Source organism: Zalophus californianus, chromosome X (genome assembly GCF_009762305.2).
Source record: "Zalophus californianus isolate mZalCal1 chromosome X, mZalCal1.pri.v2, whole genome shotgun sequence".
Classification (NCBI taxonomy): Eukaryota; Metazoa; Chordata; class Mammalia; order Carnivora; family Otariidae; genus Zalophus; species Zalophus californianus.
This window is the reverse complement of record NC_045612.1, coordinates 20,514,182-20,533,060: the sequence shown is the minus strand read 5'-3', so window position 1 is coordinate 20,533,060 and position 18,879 is coordinate 20,514,182. Positions and strand designations below refer to the sequence as shown.

At 38.4% G+C, this 18,879-nt stretch overlaps 1 protein-coding gene across 11 annotated transcripts in view; it reads right to left on the bottom strand.

Annotated features, from left to right (window-relative positions):
- The window catches only part of ENOX2 (ecto-NOX disulfide-thiol exchanger 2), a 281,319-nt gene that overhangs the window by 21,321 nt on the left and 241,119 nt on the right, over nucleotides 1-18,879 (bottom strand). For all 11 annotated transcript variants that reach the window (XM_027608771.1, XM_027608768.1, XM_035725679.1 and 8 more), the window contains 4 exons: nucleotides 15,544-15,777; nucleotides 13,036-13,248; nucleotides 10,944-11,050; nucleotides 2,558-2,672 (listed from right to left, as the gene is read on the bottom strand). In XM_027608771.1, coding sequence (XP_027464572.1) covers nucleotides 2,558-2,672; nucleotides 10,944-11,050; nucleotides 13,036-13,248; nucleotides 15,544-15,777 — 669 coding nt within the window. The remainder of the gene's footprint in view (nucleotides 1-2,557; nucleotides 2,673-10,943; nucleotides 11,051-13,035; nucleotides 13,249-15,543; nucleotides 15,778-18,879) is intronic.

Sequence of the window (18,879 nt, the reverse complement as noted above, 5' to 3'; positions counted from 1 at the left end):
AAAATAGTTTTATACTATCATGATTTGCTTTGATGTGATTTCCCCTCTTCAACACATTGCTTTGAGCACAGCAGTCCTTTCTTCCACGGCAATAAGGTTTCCAGTACTGCATCACAAATATGGGCTGGGTAATACAGAGTCCCCAGAAGAACAGAAATTTTGTGGTACTCCAAGGAAAGGTAACTGAGACTGCTAGGCTAGCTGTGACGCTTACTTTCTTTGGGAAGTAGAATTTAACCAGACACATGCTCTAGACTCCTGGAATTCAAGTTTGGTAGCATGGAGAGAGAAAAAAACAACTCTGAGATCTAGTGCTTAAGCTTTTAATTGGAACCACATGAAACTAAAACATGTAGCTGATTTAGATAAAACCTGAGGACCCGTTTACTGGCTCACACTGAGCAGGATTTCTGCAGTTGACTACTACAGAAGCAAGATAACAAAATTAGATACGATCGAGGGGAAGAAAAATGCACGAAAGTCCTTGAATTAAAATGAATTGAAACCTTCTGGGAGAAAAGCTATTTGGTAAGCTCCATTAAGTCTATTGTAGATAGCTTTATTTGACAAAGCAGCATCCTGGCATGTGGAACAGGAAAGAAAATAGCTATAAGATGATCTGTCAGGGAGTTTCCAGTCCCTAAACGAATAAGATTCTGTGCAGTAGCCAATACAGCTTTTAACTCAAAAGAGATACAGAAGCAAAATGCAATTATATAACACTAATAAGAACATTTAATCTGAATCTCCCATACACCGCCCCCCCCCGCCCCGCCGAATAACTCCTCAAATTTAGCAATTTATCAAGCAAATACTCAAACTGATGGTCACGTTAATTTCAGGGGAACACTGGATTAACTCAGTATACAATACTGCAGATACTGAGATGGAGACAGTTCTATAAGTCAAAGATTAGTCAGCTATAAAACATCTTGGCTAAGCACTTAACTAATTTGAATAACTCAATTATGAAACTCTTGTTTTTTTAGCTATAAGTTTATAGTATGCGTTTGCAGTAATTCGTTCACTGTCCTGAAAATGCTAACTGCTGATTACAAAGGATTTATTCAATATATATGGAGGTTTAGATGTTTAGGGATCTAACATATGGCAGAAATAGAGGAAATTCAGATGTAACAGCTACAAATGCCTTTTTAAAAGTCTGAGTTGATAGTTTTCTTTCCTTAAGAGTTTCTGTTCATGGAGCGAAGATTCTAGGACCACTCAAGTGGCTATAAAGCTGCTGGCTTCAATATGCAAGTACTGAAACCAAGAAATTCTGATTTGCATTATAATCAACCAGTTCTCTGTGGGTCTCTGTCTCCATCTCTGTCTCTGTCGCTGTCTCTCTCTCTCACACACACACACAGCAGGGACAGTTTACTACAATATCTCTAATGTCTAGCACAGTGATTGGCATGCAGTAGTTATTAAATGAATGAATGAATTTCTTTAGCCATCCCAACATTCCTGTTAGATGGTTGTATAATGTACTTTTTACAAGGGTGGATCCTGAGCTCAGTGGGACAGAAGTCCTTCCTGAGTCAAGAAGGACACAGTTGGGACTAGAACTCAGGTCCTCTAACTTTAGGTCCAGTGCTTTGTCCACTGTACCTTACTGACTCCTAAGACTGTCTAGAATGGCTTACATGAAAACACTGGTCTTTTGGCTATTTTTATCTCCCTTCTGGTAATTCTCTCCCTGGTTTGTTATGAAATTGAAAGGTGGTATAGTGTCATATTGTTCAACAGGTTTGCCTTATGAGTTCCACTGGGGACCCACATGTGGCCTGTCTCATGGTGAGGTCCTGACTATGCTAAGTAAGAGCAAAAGCTTTTACCCAAACATCTGTCTGTAGACTCCTGTTTGGTTCCCAATAAACCCCTAAGTAACCACAATAAAAGTCAGCAGGTAGGTAGACTGTCATATATTATAGATATTTCCCCTTAGTTGGTAGAGTCTCTTTTAATTTTGTGATTCTTTAAAGAAAAATATTTAATTTATAGGAAGATAAATTTATCAAAAGTATCTTTTATAATTTTATCTTTGGAGAACTTCATCCCAAATTATATAAACAACTCCTATATTTTCCAGAATTTCTTTCGCTACATTTATTTTTTTTTACATTTGAATCTTAAATCCATCTGTTACTAATTCTGGTGTAAGGTATACAGGATGTAGGGATCTAACTACTTTTTAAAATGTTTGGCTAGTTGTCTATTTATGTGTAAGCTCTCTTATGATTCCTACTATAGAACATACTATTAACAAATCCAAATCAAGTATAGAACAGTGCTGCCTAAATGTCTAGCCCTCCTAAGAGAAGAAAGGCCACTTTTAATTCGGCACTGTAATGGAAGATGGGAATGAATAAAAAGATCCTTAGCCACAGGGTTGATATTTAGCCACTGTGTACTTATATGGCTTTACCAATTGTTTCTAGCTGGTTCCAGACTTACAGTTTTGTGCCCATAACTTACTGGATGTTAGAAGTTTTAAAATATCATCCCTGCAAGTAGATGTTAGTTAAATGAAACAAAACAAAATTATCTTTACCTGATTCCTCAGTTTCTTTTGTTTCTGTGGTTTCTTCTATTTCGTCATCAGACATCTCCATTTCTTCTTCTCGCCTGATTCCCATTAATTCATCATTATGTATGTTGCGAATTTCCTAAGGTTAAAAGTTATGCTTTGTTGGTGGGAAAGCTTTGAAAATGTTGAAGAAATGAACAGAGTTAAGGATAAGATAAAGCAGGGTTTTTTGACATATGAAAAAACTTCAGAGTACTCTTAAGGCAAGGACAAGGGGGCACATTGGGGCTGAAACTGTCTTGACAGACAAAGCAGACTTTGTTACATTCTGTCTTCCATAAGGCATTCATTCCATATCCAGAGGTCTGGCAGTTGATGATTCTTATATCCATCCTATATTAGAAAGTACTGTTGGTCATGAAAGGCCTCTTACCTCTTACATGGATTTCTGGACTTTCCTTGAAGGGTTCTGCCATTTTCACCTTCCCATGTCAAATCCTTTAATTTTGCATCCCTGCATCCTCTTCCCTCTCCACTTACAGACTTACTCAACAGAACTCTTAATCTAACTTTTGCATGTTTAGAATTACAGCAAAAATGAGCTGTCAGGAGGGAACTTCAATCAGATCAACCCTTCCATGGACAATAACTATACTCTGAACAAAACACAAAATCAAACCAAGCCAAACCCCTAACTACTTGATGGCACTGGAGAGCGAACAAAAGCAGGCATATCCTAAAGAGTGGCTGACACTTGGAAGAAGGATGTGGGTCTCTCAGTTTTTAAGGGCCTTTTAGTCTGACAGCAGACCACAGTTAGCAGCTCACAGAGTAGCTACATTTTTAATAGAAAACCCTGTCTTTACATCCTAAAGAAATCAAGGAGATAGCCACAGGAAAGTGAGGAGGGGATCCCAGAAGGGAGACAGCCAAAGTGGGAGAGAGATCCAAATTCTGCCTGTAATATCTGCTCAAATTTCTGCATGACCCTTGAACCATGGAAGCACAGGACAGATTCCAAACAACACAGCTAAGTCTAAAAGAACTGAACTGAGATTTGGGCTGCCATCTAAGAGACATAATTTCCAGCTTAAATTCAATTAAGTAAATTGACTGTTAAAACAAAAGAAACTGAAGTCAACCTTCTTTGGAAGAACATAACAAAATGAACATAACAGAATATAACCAGAACCTTAAAAGCAAAATATTCAAAAAATGCAGGCAAAGCCCAAGTTACTTGACATACAAAGAACTAGGATGAGATGACCTGTCTTCAAGAGAAAAGATCATCAACAGAAATCAAACTTGAAATGAACCAGATACGGCAGTTAGCAGATAAGGAGCTAAAGCAGCTATTATAACTATCTCAATGATGGAAAGGAAACATGTTCATAATGAATGAAAAGACAGGAAATCTTGGCAGAGAAACAGAAACTTTAAAAAAGAACCAAATAGAAATTCTAAAACTGAAAAATATAATATCCAAAATAAAATTAACTGGATGAGTCTAACTTTACAATAAAGATGGCAGAACAAAGAGAGAACTTAAAGAGAGAACAATACAAATTTATCCAATCTAAAGAACAGAGAGAACCTAACTGGAATCAGAGAGGAGAGATTAGATGATTCAAGATTCTTGAAGAAAAAATAGTTGAGGATGGTTCAACTTTGATGAAAGACATTAATCTATATATTCAAAGAGCTCAGTAAACCCCAAGCAGGAGATGTGTGAAAAAGGTATGTCTAAGAACACCATAGTCAAATTGCTGAAACTAAAACATTAAGAGAAACTCTTTAACTCTTTAGTTAGCTAAACTCATTGTGATAATCATTTCACAATCCATGTAGGTCAAATCATAATGCTGTGCATCTTAAACTTATACAGTACTGTATGTCAGTTCTACTCTCAGTAAAACTGGAAGAATAGAGAAGGATGCTTAAAAGCATCCAGAAAACAACAACAACAACACATTATATACAAAGAGACAATTCAAATACTTTGATTTCTTTCAGAAACAATAGAGGCCGGAAGTCAGGGGAACACTATCTTTAAAGTACAGGAAGAAATAAAAATCACTGTTTATTCAGAATTCTATAAGCAGAGAAAAATTCTTTCAAGAATGAAGATGAATTAAATCTATTTTCAGACAAATGTAAATGTAAAAATTTGTCATCCAAAGATTTGCACTATAAGAAATGTGGAAGAAGTTTCCTCAGGCTGGAGGGAAGTGTTACCAAGCTGTAAACACAGATCTTCACGTAGGCATGGAGAACTTTGGAAATGATGGAGATCACACTGGAAAAGTCACTTTAAAAAAAGTCAGCATGAAAACTGCATTTTGGAGCAGCTTGCAATCATTTAGAGGCCACTTAATGCCTATCAGAGGCTTCTCAGCACTGAGCTGAGAATTCCTTGCTTATGTTAGCCCCAATTGGGCCATAATACAGGAAATATCCAAAGCTGTCTGGTGAAAATTGCTTCCATTTAGGGGCATTATAAATACTTCAAATGGATTTCTTAATAATTAATGCTATAGTTAATCACTATCTCAACTAATATTCTCATTTTTTATGCCTTTTACCGGGAAAAATAATAATTTCTATATCAAGGTAAGTTTTCGCTACAGATAAATAAAAGTCCCTTTTAAAAACACAAGCTATTCAGTATTTTCACTGGTAGTTAAGAGGTAATAGAAAAATAGAAGTACTAGAAAATAGAACTACCAACATAGCATCTCTCATGTGCTACAGGGCCATTACTTAAAATAGAAGAAAACAGTGACTTGCTTGAGAAAAATGAAATTTAAAGGGCTGTGTCAAAAGAGAGATTTGCTATGTCTTATTCAAACTCATTGCATAGAGAAGAAAGGAATTGCTCATTTCTAAGAATTCATTCTGTCTCAGGAGTCTGGGTTTCAGTTACCATCAAAGAACAGTTACTGGCAAGGTGATTATAATGAGGTTTGACACTGGCAAATTCGACTATTGTACAACTTGCGGCATCAGGAAAAGTTATGGCTCTCCTAGTTGCCTAACAAAAATGTAGCCTGTCGAAGGGTGTAAGCAGAGACCAACTTTCAATTCACAAACATGTCACCTGACTCTGGGAAAGTTATTGTGTTTCTCAGAAGAGTAAATTGTGTTCCTTCTAAGGAAATGTTCCAGGGCAGGAAGATCTAACTGAGAGCTAAGACATGCCCTGTAGCTGCTCAGCACCCACAAAACCTCTTTCTGCTTCCAGCTGGGCAAGAAAGCATAATATCTTCTGAGAAGTATAAAAAGTTCAATAACTAAGTGATACAGCTTATCTAGAGGTCTTTCACATCTTCAAAAAATCTCCAGAAATAGAAAGACCTATGGGTAAATTTTACCTCAATGCCTGAAAATACTTCAGGAACAAGAGTTCCTTTAGTTGATAATGAAATGAGGGTAAGAAAAACCAAGGGGACCCTTGTTCTCCATTGTTCAGTCAGGCATGCAAAGTGGCAGAGCTTAGAGCCTTCTAACCACCAGGCAATCCCCCTTAGCTACAAAGAAACTAAGCCCTGTATAGTTAGTTACTCTCCTATAAATATCCAATAGGAAGTCACATGAATGGGATAAAGGCAGAGAACATCAGAGGTTATAGGGTACCATGTTAAGGTAAACTCATGAGGAGCAGTTAGTAAATGACAGTGCCCCTAAGTAAAGCAAGTAAGTTTTTAATTCTATGAAAGCCTTACCTTTAAAGCACTTGGTATCTAAGATACCTGTTTTCTGTCTTTCTGGTTGGGTCAAAAAAGCTCTGTTTTGGGAAGCAAACCCTAACAAGTACCTTCAGAGTGAAGGACTAAAAGGTAACATTTCCCTAAGGAAGGCACTCTACCTAGCTGGGGCATAGGTGCAGATAGGAGGAGGACCCTGAGCCACTGAAGTGCAGGCAGCAAGGGAAGTTGCTGCCTCCGAGATTTGCCCCCTTTCCCATCCTGACATTTGGATCTAGGGCTAAAACCAAAAGAGTGGCAATGGCAGGCAAAAACATTTTCCAGAAGTTTTCATTTGTAAATCACTACCTGAAATTGAGTGGGCCGTGTCACTGAGAGACTATATTGAAAATGGAAAGATAACACTCCTGAAGTTTCTATTCTATTCTCCTGCCCACAGTCAACCTGTGAGATTTTTCATTTAAACAGCAAACTGTTAGTGATTTCTAAAAATGCATTATAATGGCTTTGAGTCTGTTTTAATGGTAACTTTTTCTGATGCTCAGAACTTCACACACTGCTCCACAATGGAGAAGAGAGCACTTTTACATAGAATTAAACTGAAAACCGAGACAGAGGAAAATGCATGGACAGAATCACCTTTGTGCCAGCTGACATTTTTAATTTATCATAAAGTAAGCAAATCACAATCATTGCACATTAAGTATCTAACTCTACAGTTTCACAAAAAGTTATGTGAATTTAAATTCATCTTACTCATGTGTTATGATAGGAACATAGTTATCAATAAAGCAAAGTTCCTTATCAATTGTGTAAAAAAACTGTACTTACCTAGACTTTCAACATTAACAGGATACTTGGTGAGGAAGGGGTCAGATGAAGGAATGGAAAGGAATAGATATCTTCTACATTTATGTAGAAATTTGAATCTGAGCTATCATTCAGTACAATGAAGCAAAGCACAAACACAAGTTCTTAATGCCTATTGTATGATACATATGGAAATAAAAATTAGGTTGATCCAAATCGTGTTAATAGGTGTTCTGATGGCTGAAAGCTAATAGCTAGTGTTAGAACACATGGGTGCTAAATCAAGGGTATGCAGATGACTCGAACAATCTATCTGCAAACAGTTCTTCAGAGTTTGGAATGGTAGGCTTGGAAATCTAGAGAGAAAGTTATTTTAGCAATCATAGTATCTCATTTTACAAGAATGCTAGCAATTGTCAAGTCCCTTTTCCTCTAGCCCAATGTTATAAAATCTCATACTGGGGAGGATGCAAGGGGGTCTCTTCTAGTTCCTACTGCTATGGCTCTAGTTTCTATATATCATCCAAGGTTTAGCTTCTAATCTAGGCCAGCTTCTCAGTGAGAGAAACACACAGGTTTTAAATGGTTCTATAGAAAAAGAGTTCCTACAATAGAGAGAGCTCTCAGTAAAGTCACTGTAGAGTTTTTAGTAAAGAGAGAAACTTTAGCTTTCTCTTATTACCCTTTTCAATTGTATCAGCAGGAGCCTCACACACATATAAAACAGGAAAGTAAAGTAAACCAATGAAAGACTCATTAGCAAACTAGTATGCCCAGCATATGCTACCAAGGTGAGAGCCTGAGCTCCCTGAAGGTGGGGACTTTTCCTTCTTAATCCATAACCCCACTCTCCACAGAGTAAGGCACTGTTGGCTGCTGGTAGGATGACAATAAGACAAAGAGCAGGTACTTTGCGACAGGAGGAGGTTACTGGCTAGGTCATTCTCAAAGGCTACTGGTAAAAAAGGCTCAAGTCAGAAACTTTCACCTTGATGAAACCTCTGACTTAGGAGTTGTAGCTTTGAACCACAGGCCAAAAAAAGCCAGTCTAGTTGATTTAAGTCACTGAGATGCTCTGGTTCTCACCGGTGCTCAGAGACAGCCCCAATTTAAGAGTACGCTTGTCACTTTCTAGAGTTTCCTATTATCAAGTAAAAGTATGCAGAGGTTAAAAAAAGCCATGATTTAAAGAGGTACCCATGTAAAGTAGAAGAGGTCTTTTTTAGGTTTAGGAAATGCAATGCCAAAGGAAGGTCATGAGCTATGTTCCACTCTCAGTAGTTTTACTTATCAAGATTGAGGTATTCAAGGAAGCCCTTAATTTAGTCCAATCCAATAGGCAGGAAGCATTTTTCTGGGTTTCCACGAAGTCTACAAAATACATTATGAAACATGTAGCTCTTGGCAAGTCATGCTAGCCATGTCCTCTATCCTCATCACTCTGCCAAGGAAGCTCTGCTACAATATTAGGTGATAGGGTGGATAGCTCTCATTCTTTACAGGCCCAGAGAAATGTCCAGCTTACTGGCTATCTTTACTGAGAAGGTAATTAAACTCAAGTATGTACCCACCAGAGAGGTAGGCTTGATAGGACTATAGTTCTCTACAGAGGACCTTGATAAATAATATTCATGGAAATATTTTATTGCAAAGTCATTTATAGAAGGGTTGTGGTCTGGGCAAGTCAGTCCTCAAATCAGAGGCTCCCTTCCTCCTATGAAAAGACATTATTGTACGGGCAGGGCTTTCCGCAATGGGTGGGGCAGTTCAGACAGCTTCTTCCAACCCTGAGAATGGATACACGTGTATGTGTACTGAAGAGAAGTAGAGACTTAATACTGCTTTTCTACAATTATAAGACATATTGAGCATTTTTCCTCAACCTTTATTCTTCTGAACTGTTCAGACTAAAGAGTTTGGAGATTTTCAATTTAGGATATTAAACTCCACTCCCCACCCTTGATCACTTTCTTTACCTTTCTAGCTCCCTGAGGGCAAAGACCATCTTGTCCTGAATTGCCTGTCATGATGCCTGACACAGAGAATGTGCTTCAGTTAACGTTTGAATTGAAATGTTGAATTTTGTTTGTTGAGGCTCAACAAAGTCGGGTAGCCCTAGGAGTCTAAAATCATCTTGTGGGGCACTGGGTTGGCTCAGTTGGTTAAGCATCTGCCTTTGGCTCGGGTCATGATCCCAGGGTCCTGGGATTGAGCCCCATGTCAGGATCCCTGCTCGGTGGGGATCCTTCTTCTTCTTCTGCCTGCCGCTCCCCCTGCTTGTGCTCTCTCTGTGTCAAATAAATAAATAAAATCTCTAAAATCGTCTTGTGCTACTATATGACAACAGCTCCCTGTTTTGTTCCTAATTCTTTTTAAAAATAATTTAAAACATTACTAGCTTTGTATGATTCTACTTATCCATTGGGCTGATGTCTTCAGGGAGTTCTCCTCAGTGTCTCCCAGATCCCTTTGCTGAGCCAGAACTGATGAACACGGTTTGGCTTATTTTCCTCTAAATGCTCTTCACAGTTTTCAAATTGTTGCCACACAAACTATGTCATATGTTCTCATGAAGGACAGGAAGCATAGACTGCTATCTTCATTTTATAGGTTAGGAAATTGAGGTCCACAAAGATTAAATGACTCACTCAAGAGCACAAGGCAGTTTATACCAGCACTCTGAGAAGAATTTCTAGTCTTGAACTGATCACTTACTAGCTGTGTAATTTGTGTACATCCCTTGACATTTCTGTGTCTCAGTTTCTTCACATGTAAACCATGGCTATCCTACCTACTTTTTATCCCTTATGGAGTTATGAATGGTAAACTGAAATATTACTATTTGCCATGTATATAGCATTTACATTTTTCAAACTCTACACATCTCTTATCTCATTTAATCCCATAAGACTGGTTTCATTATTATCTCCAATTTAGAGGTGAAGAAGTAGAGACTGAGAATGACTCACTAACTTGGTCAAAGTTACAGAGCTGCAATCTAGATTCTCTGACTCCAGATCCAGTGCCCTTTCCACTATACCACATCTACTGGGAAGCTCACATAAGTGAGGCAACCGATGTGAAAGTGCTTTATAAAATGTAAATGCCTTACAAATGCTATATAAACGTTAAGGACTATGACAACCTGCTACCATACTAGCAAAGAGGACTCAGAAACAAAGTTGAAAAAGTTGCTGCATACACAGATCAAAAGTGTCAGGGGCTGGGTAAGGAAGCTGCCCATAGCACAGAAGAACTTGAAGTATAGGTATCACCATTCCAAAGGCAGATCCATGAAAATAAACCTCCCATCTTGCTTTTAAATCTTGGACTCAGGATAGCAACCTAATCACTTCAGACATATTCTATGCTAAAAGTCAACTGAGCACAAGCACAGAGCTGGGTGTCAACCTTAATCTGAAATCAGAGTCTTCTGTTACCTTTAAAGCTGCCACCTATAAAGATGGCTGAGTGGACTTGATCAAAGAGGCTCAGAAATTTCAATGCCCCAATGTAACACCAGCCTCGACTGTCAAGATGCTCTAAGACAGCCCTAATATTACTAACACTAGACACATGGGTCAGTAATTATCGTTGTACTCAAGACTAGCTAGCTTAGAGAAGTAAACTTCAAATTATCACAGCTATATTTTCACTACTCAGGTTTTCATCCAGCAGAACGCATTCAAGACAACATGTGCACATTTATTACCCTTTTGGCAGCACATGGTCTGGTCACAGTGACAGGCAATAGAACACATCTTAGTGTTTCATTAGAGACTTGTTGAGACCATGGGAGCTTGGCACTATTTAATTCTGACTAAACTCCAAATCAATAACTTGTTAAAGAAAGAAACTGTCACCCTGAGGGGCTACCAGAGTAAAAAGTTACCAACCTCAGCTTGTTTGCACCAAACGCTGATGTTTTTACGCTGGGCTTTTGTGAAATGGTCCCATGCCTTCTGTTTGGAGGCAGAATGGTACACAGCTACTATCTGCTCAACTGCAGCATCAGATCAGCAGTCAAATCAGGTCGGAGTATCATCCAGGGGTGGCAAAAGAGAGGAGAAAAGAAATAAGAGAAGCATCAGGCTTGTTGTATCTTCTCATATGACACCACTAGGCTATGGTTGTGCTCTGAAAAGGTTACATGTGTTGGGGTACTGTGATCTTAAAGAAGACTCAAAGGCAGAGATATCAGTATGGAGAATAAATAAATGGAACTCCAGAAGGTTTGGGGTGAAATGGTGACTAAAGTTTTAATACAGGCAGTCTGTATTCATCCAGGCAGGTGAGGCAAGAGCTGTGGTGAATGTGATAATGACCCAGTGAGCGGCAAACTTGTACCAGCTCCTTCTGACCACAGGCTTCTTTCATAAACTAGCCTTCCAAAATGAGCTTGCATACTTCACTTCAACAGAATCCATCCTTTTGTTATTCTGAGGTATATTTAACCAGAAGCATCAAATTGGAACCTAAGATGAATGGAATCTATTTTAAGTCTATGTAGATGGGCTCATTGACTGGACAAATAGAAGTTTTATGGAAGAATACTTGCAAGTGCAGTCCTAAAGCATATTTTCCAGAGTCTCTTAAAAAATGTCAAATGGAGAAATGTGTACAAATATTCTGGTGCTTTTACCTAACCAGTTCACGAGAAGAATAGAAGAGAGGGGGGAGGAATAGAAGGACAAAAGCCTCTTCCTGAGTGGGTATTCACAGTAAGAAAATCCAGAGGTGTTATTTTTTTTTTTCTTTACAGCTCTGATTGTACCCTGTCTATGAATGATTTAAGGATTTATAGTCCCATGATGCTTGCTGCTCTTTTTTCCTATTTGTTTTGAAGTCCTAAAAACATGTGTTTTCTCTGCCTGGATTCTATGCCCATATATATTTTCACAATAAAAATGGAAAATGAAAGAACTCTTCCTTAATCCTAATTATGTATGAGTCAAGTGTGGGAAGTCACATATGAGAAGAGTGGGCCTTAATTGTTTAAAAGCCAAATCATAAAACTATATCCTTATTCTTAAGGTGAATATAGTTCCTTACTAAAAAGATATGAGTGCATAATTGTATAATATGTTGAACTAAAAACATCACTTGAGAATTTTTCTGATCTCTCTCATTTAAGAGACCAAGGAAAGGTTTGGAGTAGTACTTCTTTTCCTTTTCTTTTTATTTTGGTGCAAAAAGGTGGTTTTATTAAAGCATGGGGACAGGACCTGTGGGCAGAAAGAACTACCAGGAGTAGTACTTCTTTTTGAAAATGGCCATTTTGGGGTGATGGGTATTAAGGAGGGCATGTGTTGTGATGTGCACTGGGTGTTATACATAACTAATGAATCATTGAACACTACATCAAAAACTAATGATGTACTATACAGTGGCTAACTGAACATAATAAAAAAAAAAGTAAAGAAAATGGCCATTTCGGCAGCTTCCCATCCCACCCAGTGTCTACAACATCCAGAAAAAAAATTGAAGTGAAGTGAAACAACAGGTAGAAGTAGCAAATTTGGCTTCTATTCAATCACCCTGGGAAACATAATTATACTTTCACTAAAATGTAGTACCTGAAAAAACATAATATGATGATGCAGATCTGAAGCAGAGAAGCTTATAAATGCTGATGCTGTATTCTAACTTTAGCAATGAAATACCAAACTTTCCACTGAGGTCTGAGGCTGCTTATAACTTACTTTGAAAACAAGCAAAAGTAAAAGCACAGGATGGTGGTCTAGCTGTTGGTGTTTCTAAGGAGCTGAAGGAGATATACCAGCAAAAATGAATATAGGAGGTGCCCACATGTATCCCATTAAATTGGAGCTCAGGCATTTGGCAATATAAAGAGAGCACAAGGCAGTGAAGAAGGGATCCTTGCCCCTCGACACAGGCTGGCTTTGTAGGCCTGGCTCCCTTGCAGAGAACGTGGTGCCAAAGTGAAGCACCCTCTCACCCTTCCACAGAACTCTGACTTCTACTCACATTGAATGAGAATTCCAGAAAGGGCCTGCTTGAATTTCTCCTTTGCTTCTTCCATGTCTTTCTCATGGGCAGCTTTCTCGTTCACGAGGCGGCGAACGTGGCTGTTGGCTGACTGGATCATAGAGTAGAAGTTGTTGGCGCTGCGACGGTTCACCTCTCCTCGTTCAATCCAGGTGAGCAAGGTCTGTACAGCTTCTGAGAATTTGGAATCATCTGAAAAAAAGAGGATTTTTCAAATCATCAAAAGTAACCATGTCTCTACCTACCCAACATGCTGGCAGGGAAACCCCACCATGGCTTGTTGGAAGTGGTTGTTAAATGAACTGCGGAGGACGAAGAGCCGTGCGTGCACACACAGGTGGCAGGCAGGCAGGCTGAAAGGACGAAAGACCCAAAATGTAGTCAGACTGGTTGTAGTCTATGAAGAATTTTCAGAAAGAGAATTGGCACGTATTGCATGGAGTACTGGATGTTATACGCAACAATGAATCATAGAACACGACATCAAAAACTAATGATGTACTGTATGGTGACTAACATAACATAAAATAAAATAAAACAAAACCAAAAAAAGAAATAATTGTTTCTTCTTTTTTAAAAAACATTTTCTTTACTGATACAGAGTTTATTAATTAGAGTAGAAGTTTACTGATTAGAGTTTTCACATATTGCGAATTTCTTAACCTCTCTGTATGTGTGTGCAGGTGTGTAATGTATGAATTAGCAGTGAGAGAACTTCAGAACCCTACAAACCTGTTTTTTTAATAAGGAAAAGTAAACCTAAGTCTTGAGTTTAACTTGAATTTGATAGTAACTTTATCCTGGATCCATGAAATTATAGTGTTGGAAGGAGCCTTAAGAAAGAGTTACACGGGTAGTTCTTTAGGCATCAACACTTATATTTTTGACCTCTTATAGCATCACTCCTGCATTCAGTCCACAGCCCTGGGCTTTTCACTCAGTTCCAGTCATAATCTATCTTGATGTAATTCATTCTATTTCTACATTTCTCCACATCCTGATTCTCTTGCCTGAGGAACCCTCCAAGTAGATTTCTGCAGCTCGTTAGGAGTTGTTCTCTGATGTTAAAATAGTAGTACAGCTTATCCAAAGCTTCTGGTTCAGCTTCCTGAGATAGGCACTTATGTATTCTGTTAGAGGCTCCTGAGAGAGAGAGATCCATTAGCACCCCACTGAAGGCCTGTTCTAGGGCTCCACATCCCTGTCTGGCCAGAAACCCTTATGTGCAGTGGAAATAGCTCTCACTGCGATTTGAACTTCTTGCCTCTTGCCATTTTCCAGTGCAGACATATCATGAGAGGTAATCCTCCCCTTTAGGACAGCTTTTTATTTCATTACTTGCATACAATCTTTATGTTTGCTGGTCATTTTTTGCATGAGGCCCACACACCAGCACGTTCATTCTTTAAAAAAAAAATCAAACTGATTTGTTTGGTGTCCTATAAACATGACATTTTATCAATGCTTTCAGCCATTCCAGCTTTTCAAAATGTACCACTGTTTCTGTGTCTCCACTCTTGTGTCTCTCTTCTCTTACAGGAAGACAGAATCAATCCAAATGAAGGATTTCTTAAATGTGTGAATCCCTTAGGTTATATGTTGCAAACAAGTTTGGTGAATGAGACCTATTTGGAAAGTGGAATTAGCAGTATCGTGCTGAGTCTGGAGCACAAGAAGCACGGAAAATTCATACCATTAGAGCCGGGTTGGTATCATCAACAAGATCAATAGGACACCAGCATTCATCCAATAAAATCAACCATAATTGGAGAATGAAAAAGACTGGATTTGAACTACTAACACAGGAGACCAGGCAGGGCAATTAAAGTTAAATTAGAATAATGGCTCTGAGAGTCAAACACGGGGAACAGGAACAAAAACTAAAGGGAGAATGGTCTGATTTAGCAATGTTTTGAAGTCTCCATAGTCACCATATGAAATAAATTGGCCATTTGAAGTGATTAAAGAAGTCATCTTTTCGTTGGTGGTAGCTAAGTCTCTGAGCCATCTATGAATGGACACTGTGACCACTCTCTGGGCCCCCATTTTCTCATCTGTGGAAAGGGAATTTTTACCAGAGTTTTCCAGAGTGACATCAACTTCTATCATTCTGATTTAGAATTCAAAACTAACTTGTTATCCACAATGAAAGGGGATGCTGACAGGTCCCAAGTCATGAATCACAGCTAAAATTCTCTGATGTAGAAAAGTGGTGAAAATGCATCTCATCCTAGTCATCTTATGTATGGAGAGAAAAACACCATCCCCTGAGGCAGTGCAGGAGTAGAGACACAGGTGTGTGGACAAATCTTTCTGGTTCTTCAGTTACTAGGTACATCTCTCTATCTGCAAAACTCCAACACAAGAAATGCTTAGAATCCGTTAGTGGGAAATTCAAAGGATAACTGTCAACAATACAAATATATCTATTAAATTTCCCCAAAGAAAAGAGTTCTTTTAATCACAAAGCTCAAGTGCTTTCTGTACCTTTTAGTTTTTCAGCAACAATGCTGCATTCGTGATCTGAATAGTGGACCACTGGTGGTGGGGATGGTGGGCGCAATCTTTCTTCTTCCATCCTTCTGCGGTGGCGCTCCTCCCTTGCGAGCATACGCTGTTTGCATTCCCACTCATACAGGTCATCTCGAGCCTGTGCAAAATCAACATGGAGCCGGCCTGTGTCCTTCTTGTCAGTGCTAGAGCCCAGGCGAATGCGGTAACCTGAGTGCACAAGAGGGAGAGAGAGGAGTACAAGAGTAGCTCAGTGGGTGAACAACTGTTAAGTACTTTTCCAAGTTCAGTGCTTCCAATGTGGTTGTAGCAGTTTCAAGTGACCACATAATCTTAAATTCTCTCCTCACTACTAGCGAGGTGAACCATCAAAAAACTTGGACTATAGTTTCATTTCTGATCACAGTTTACTATTCTATGGGTTGGGTCAATCTTGTTCATAGTTCTATTCCTCCATCTGCCACCCTACCTCTGGCAGAGGGAGGCTCTAGGGATAATGGTATTAAGAATGAGCCTTATATGGCACCATGGGTTGGAATGAATGGGAAAGGTAGCCTCAAACTGTGGTGTCTTTGGATGACTTCAGAAGTATCAGTCATACCACTATATAGAATTTTAATAAAATTTAAATGGATCAGCTTGACATTTCAATTCCCCAAATTGTTTCCTAGATGTATTTGGCAACCCTGAACTTTTTTTCTTTCTGGAAAAAAAATGGATATGATAGGCAGTGGTATGTGAGCCACGTGATATATAATTTGAGATCCTTAAAAAAAAGAGGTAGTGTGCTTGTAATCTAGTGGTATAAGACCAAGATTCATAAAACCAGGATTGAAGTCCATACTTCCACTTTTTGTGCCAGCCGTACTACCCAAGTTAAATCTCTTAACAAAAACGTGAAAAACATTTATTAAGTTTTTATTAACTTTTTAAGTTTCAGAAGTGGAGCTAGCTGCTTCCACACACATTTATTTCACTTCATTCTCAGCATAAGCTTGCAGACCAACTCCTGCCTTAAATAACTAAAAATATGGAAAATGTATATGAAACAATGGTTTTTAAGACATTGGACATTGGGCAATGAAGACAGAGATCACTGAGAGACAAGAAGCAAATGAAGTGATCCCTGTGATTTCTCCAGTTTATTACATGGAGAGAGTTTCCAGGCCTCAGGACAGGGAGAGGAGGTCAGTCAAAGCATGGTGATCTCCCTGAGTTGAAGAGATTGAACTAGGAATCCAGGGAGACTATGACCGACAGAGTTTATATGGCAGAATACTGGAAAGAAGAAAGCTACACAGAGAAAGAACTTCAGAGATCTGCAGAGGGTCCTCCATTATTATTTAGCTGCACATTGATGTCTGTGTGTGTGTGTGTGTGTGTGTGTGTGTGTGTGTGTGTGTGTGTGTGTATGCAGAAACTACCTGTGCATTAGAGGCAAGAATCTCTGGAGCTCACATGGGGCTGGGAATAGTTCCTTTCCCCACAAGCCAGAGCAGGAAAAAAAGAGAATAATTCACAGAGTATAGAGTAGAGTAGTCAGAAGGGTTTTGCCTTAGTTAGTGGAGAAAAAAGAGCCCTAGACTAAATCCTGCTCTGGTTCTGTTGAACAAAGCTTAAAAAACAAGACCTAAAAGGATAAAAATTTTTCCAAGTTACTAAACTGCATCCCAGAACAAAGTTCAAGAATATTTACAGGAATGAAAAATATATGGTACCCAACATGGTAAAATTCACAATGTTTAGTATCCAATAAAAAAATTACCCAATATTCAAAGAAGCAGGAAAATCACAAGAAAGATTAAAAAATTAACCAATCAAAATGGACCCAGAAGTGATACAGATAATATAATTAATATACAAGGACATAAAAACAACTATTATAATTGGATTTCATATGCTTAAGAAATTAGAGAAAATGTAACCATATTAACTAGTAACACAAAAGACATAAAAAAGAATCAAAATCAAATTTCTAGAGATTTAAAGTACAATGTCTGAGTTGAAAAAAATTCACTGAAAAGGACCAATGGCAAATTAGACACTGCAGAAGAAAAGATTAATGAACTTGAAGACACAGCAATATAAGTCGTTCAAAATGAAAGATGGAGGAAAAGGACTGAAAGAAAATGAACAGAGTACCAATGAGATGTGGGACAACTTCAAGGGGCCTACTATAGCCTAACTGGGGTCCTGACTGAAGAGAGGGGAGGGAATAGAAAAAAATATTTGAAGAAATAAGGGCAGAAAAATGTCCAAATTTAATGAAAACTCAGAGATCTAAGAATTTCAATGAAACTCAAGCACAATAAATATGAAGGACATTATACCAGGCATATAATAATCAAATTTCTCAACACCAGTAATAAAAAAGAGAATATCTTAAAAGCTTTCATGGACTTAAGACATGTGCAGAGAAACAAAAAGATAACATCATATTTCTTGTTGGAAAAAATACAAACAAGAAGATAATGAAGTAACATCTGAGAGAAAAAAAAAAACACTGTCCACCCAGAATTCTACATCCAGAGAACATATCTTTCAAAAAAGAAAGGTGGAATAAGTTCTTTTTAATACATACAAATGCTGAAAGAATTAATCAGGAGCAGACTTGCACTATAAAAATTGTTAAAGGAAATTCAAGCACAGGGAAAATGATATCAAATGGAAATTTGAGTCTATACCAAGGAAGGAAGAGCATACATATGATTCCATTTATATGGAACTCTAGAAAATGCACACTAATCTGACAGACAGTGGAGCAGTGGTGGCCTGGGGAGAGAAGGGAGGGGTAGGAGGAAGGGATCACAAAAGGAGTATGAAGGAAGCTTTTGGGGGAGGTGGACATGTCCATTATTTTGACTGTAGCGATGGTTTCACAGCTGTATGTATGTATGTGCCAAACTGTAGTTTTGAAATATGTGAATTTCACTGTATGTCAATTATTATACTTCAACAAAGCTGTTATAAAGAATGCCCCTTAACACTAAAACTGCTACACATTCTTTTTAGAAAGAGGAAGAATACATTTCATAAGCACATTTTGCTAGGGCTCTTTACAGTTTACAATGCACTTTCACACTCAGTCATCTTATTTGATCATCTGAGCCATCAGAAAAAGGGCTATTAATGATTACCTTGCCTATTCTCCCAGTATCATGGAGAGGATCAAACAAGAGGATGATATGAAAGCTTGGTATAAACACACAACAGATACTGTGATGCTATGAGATTGGTACATCGTGCACAATGCCAGCTCCCTAAGATGCTCAAACTCCAATAGAAAGAAATGGTTATTTCTACATTCCCAGC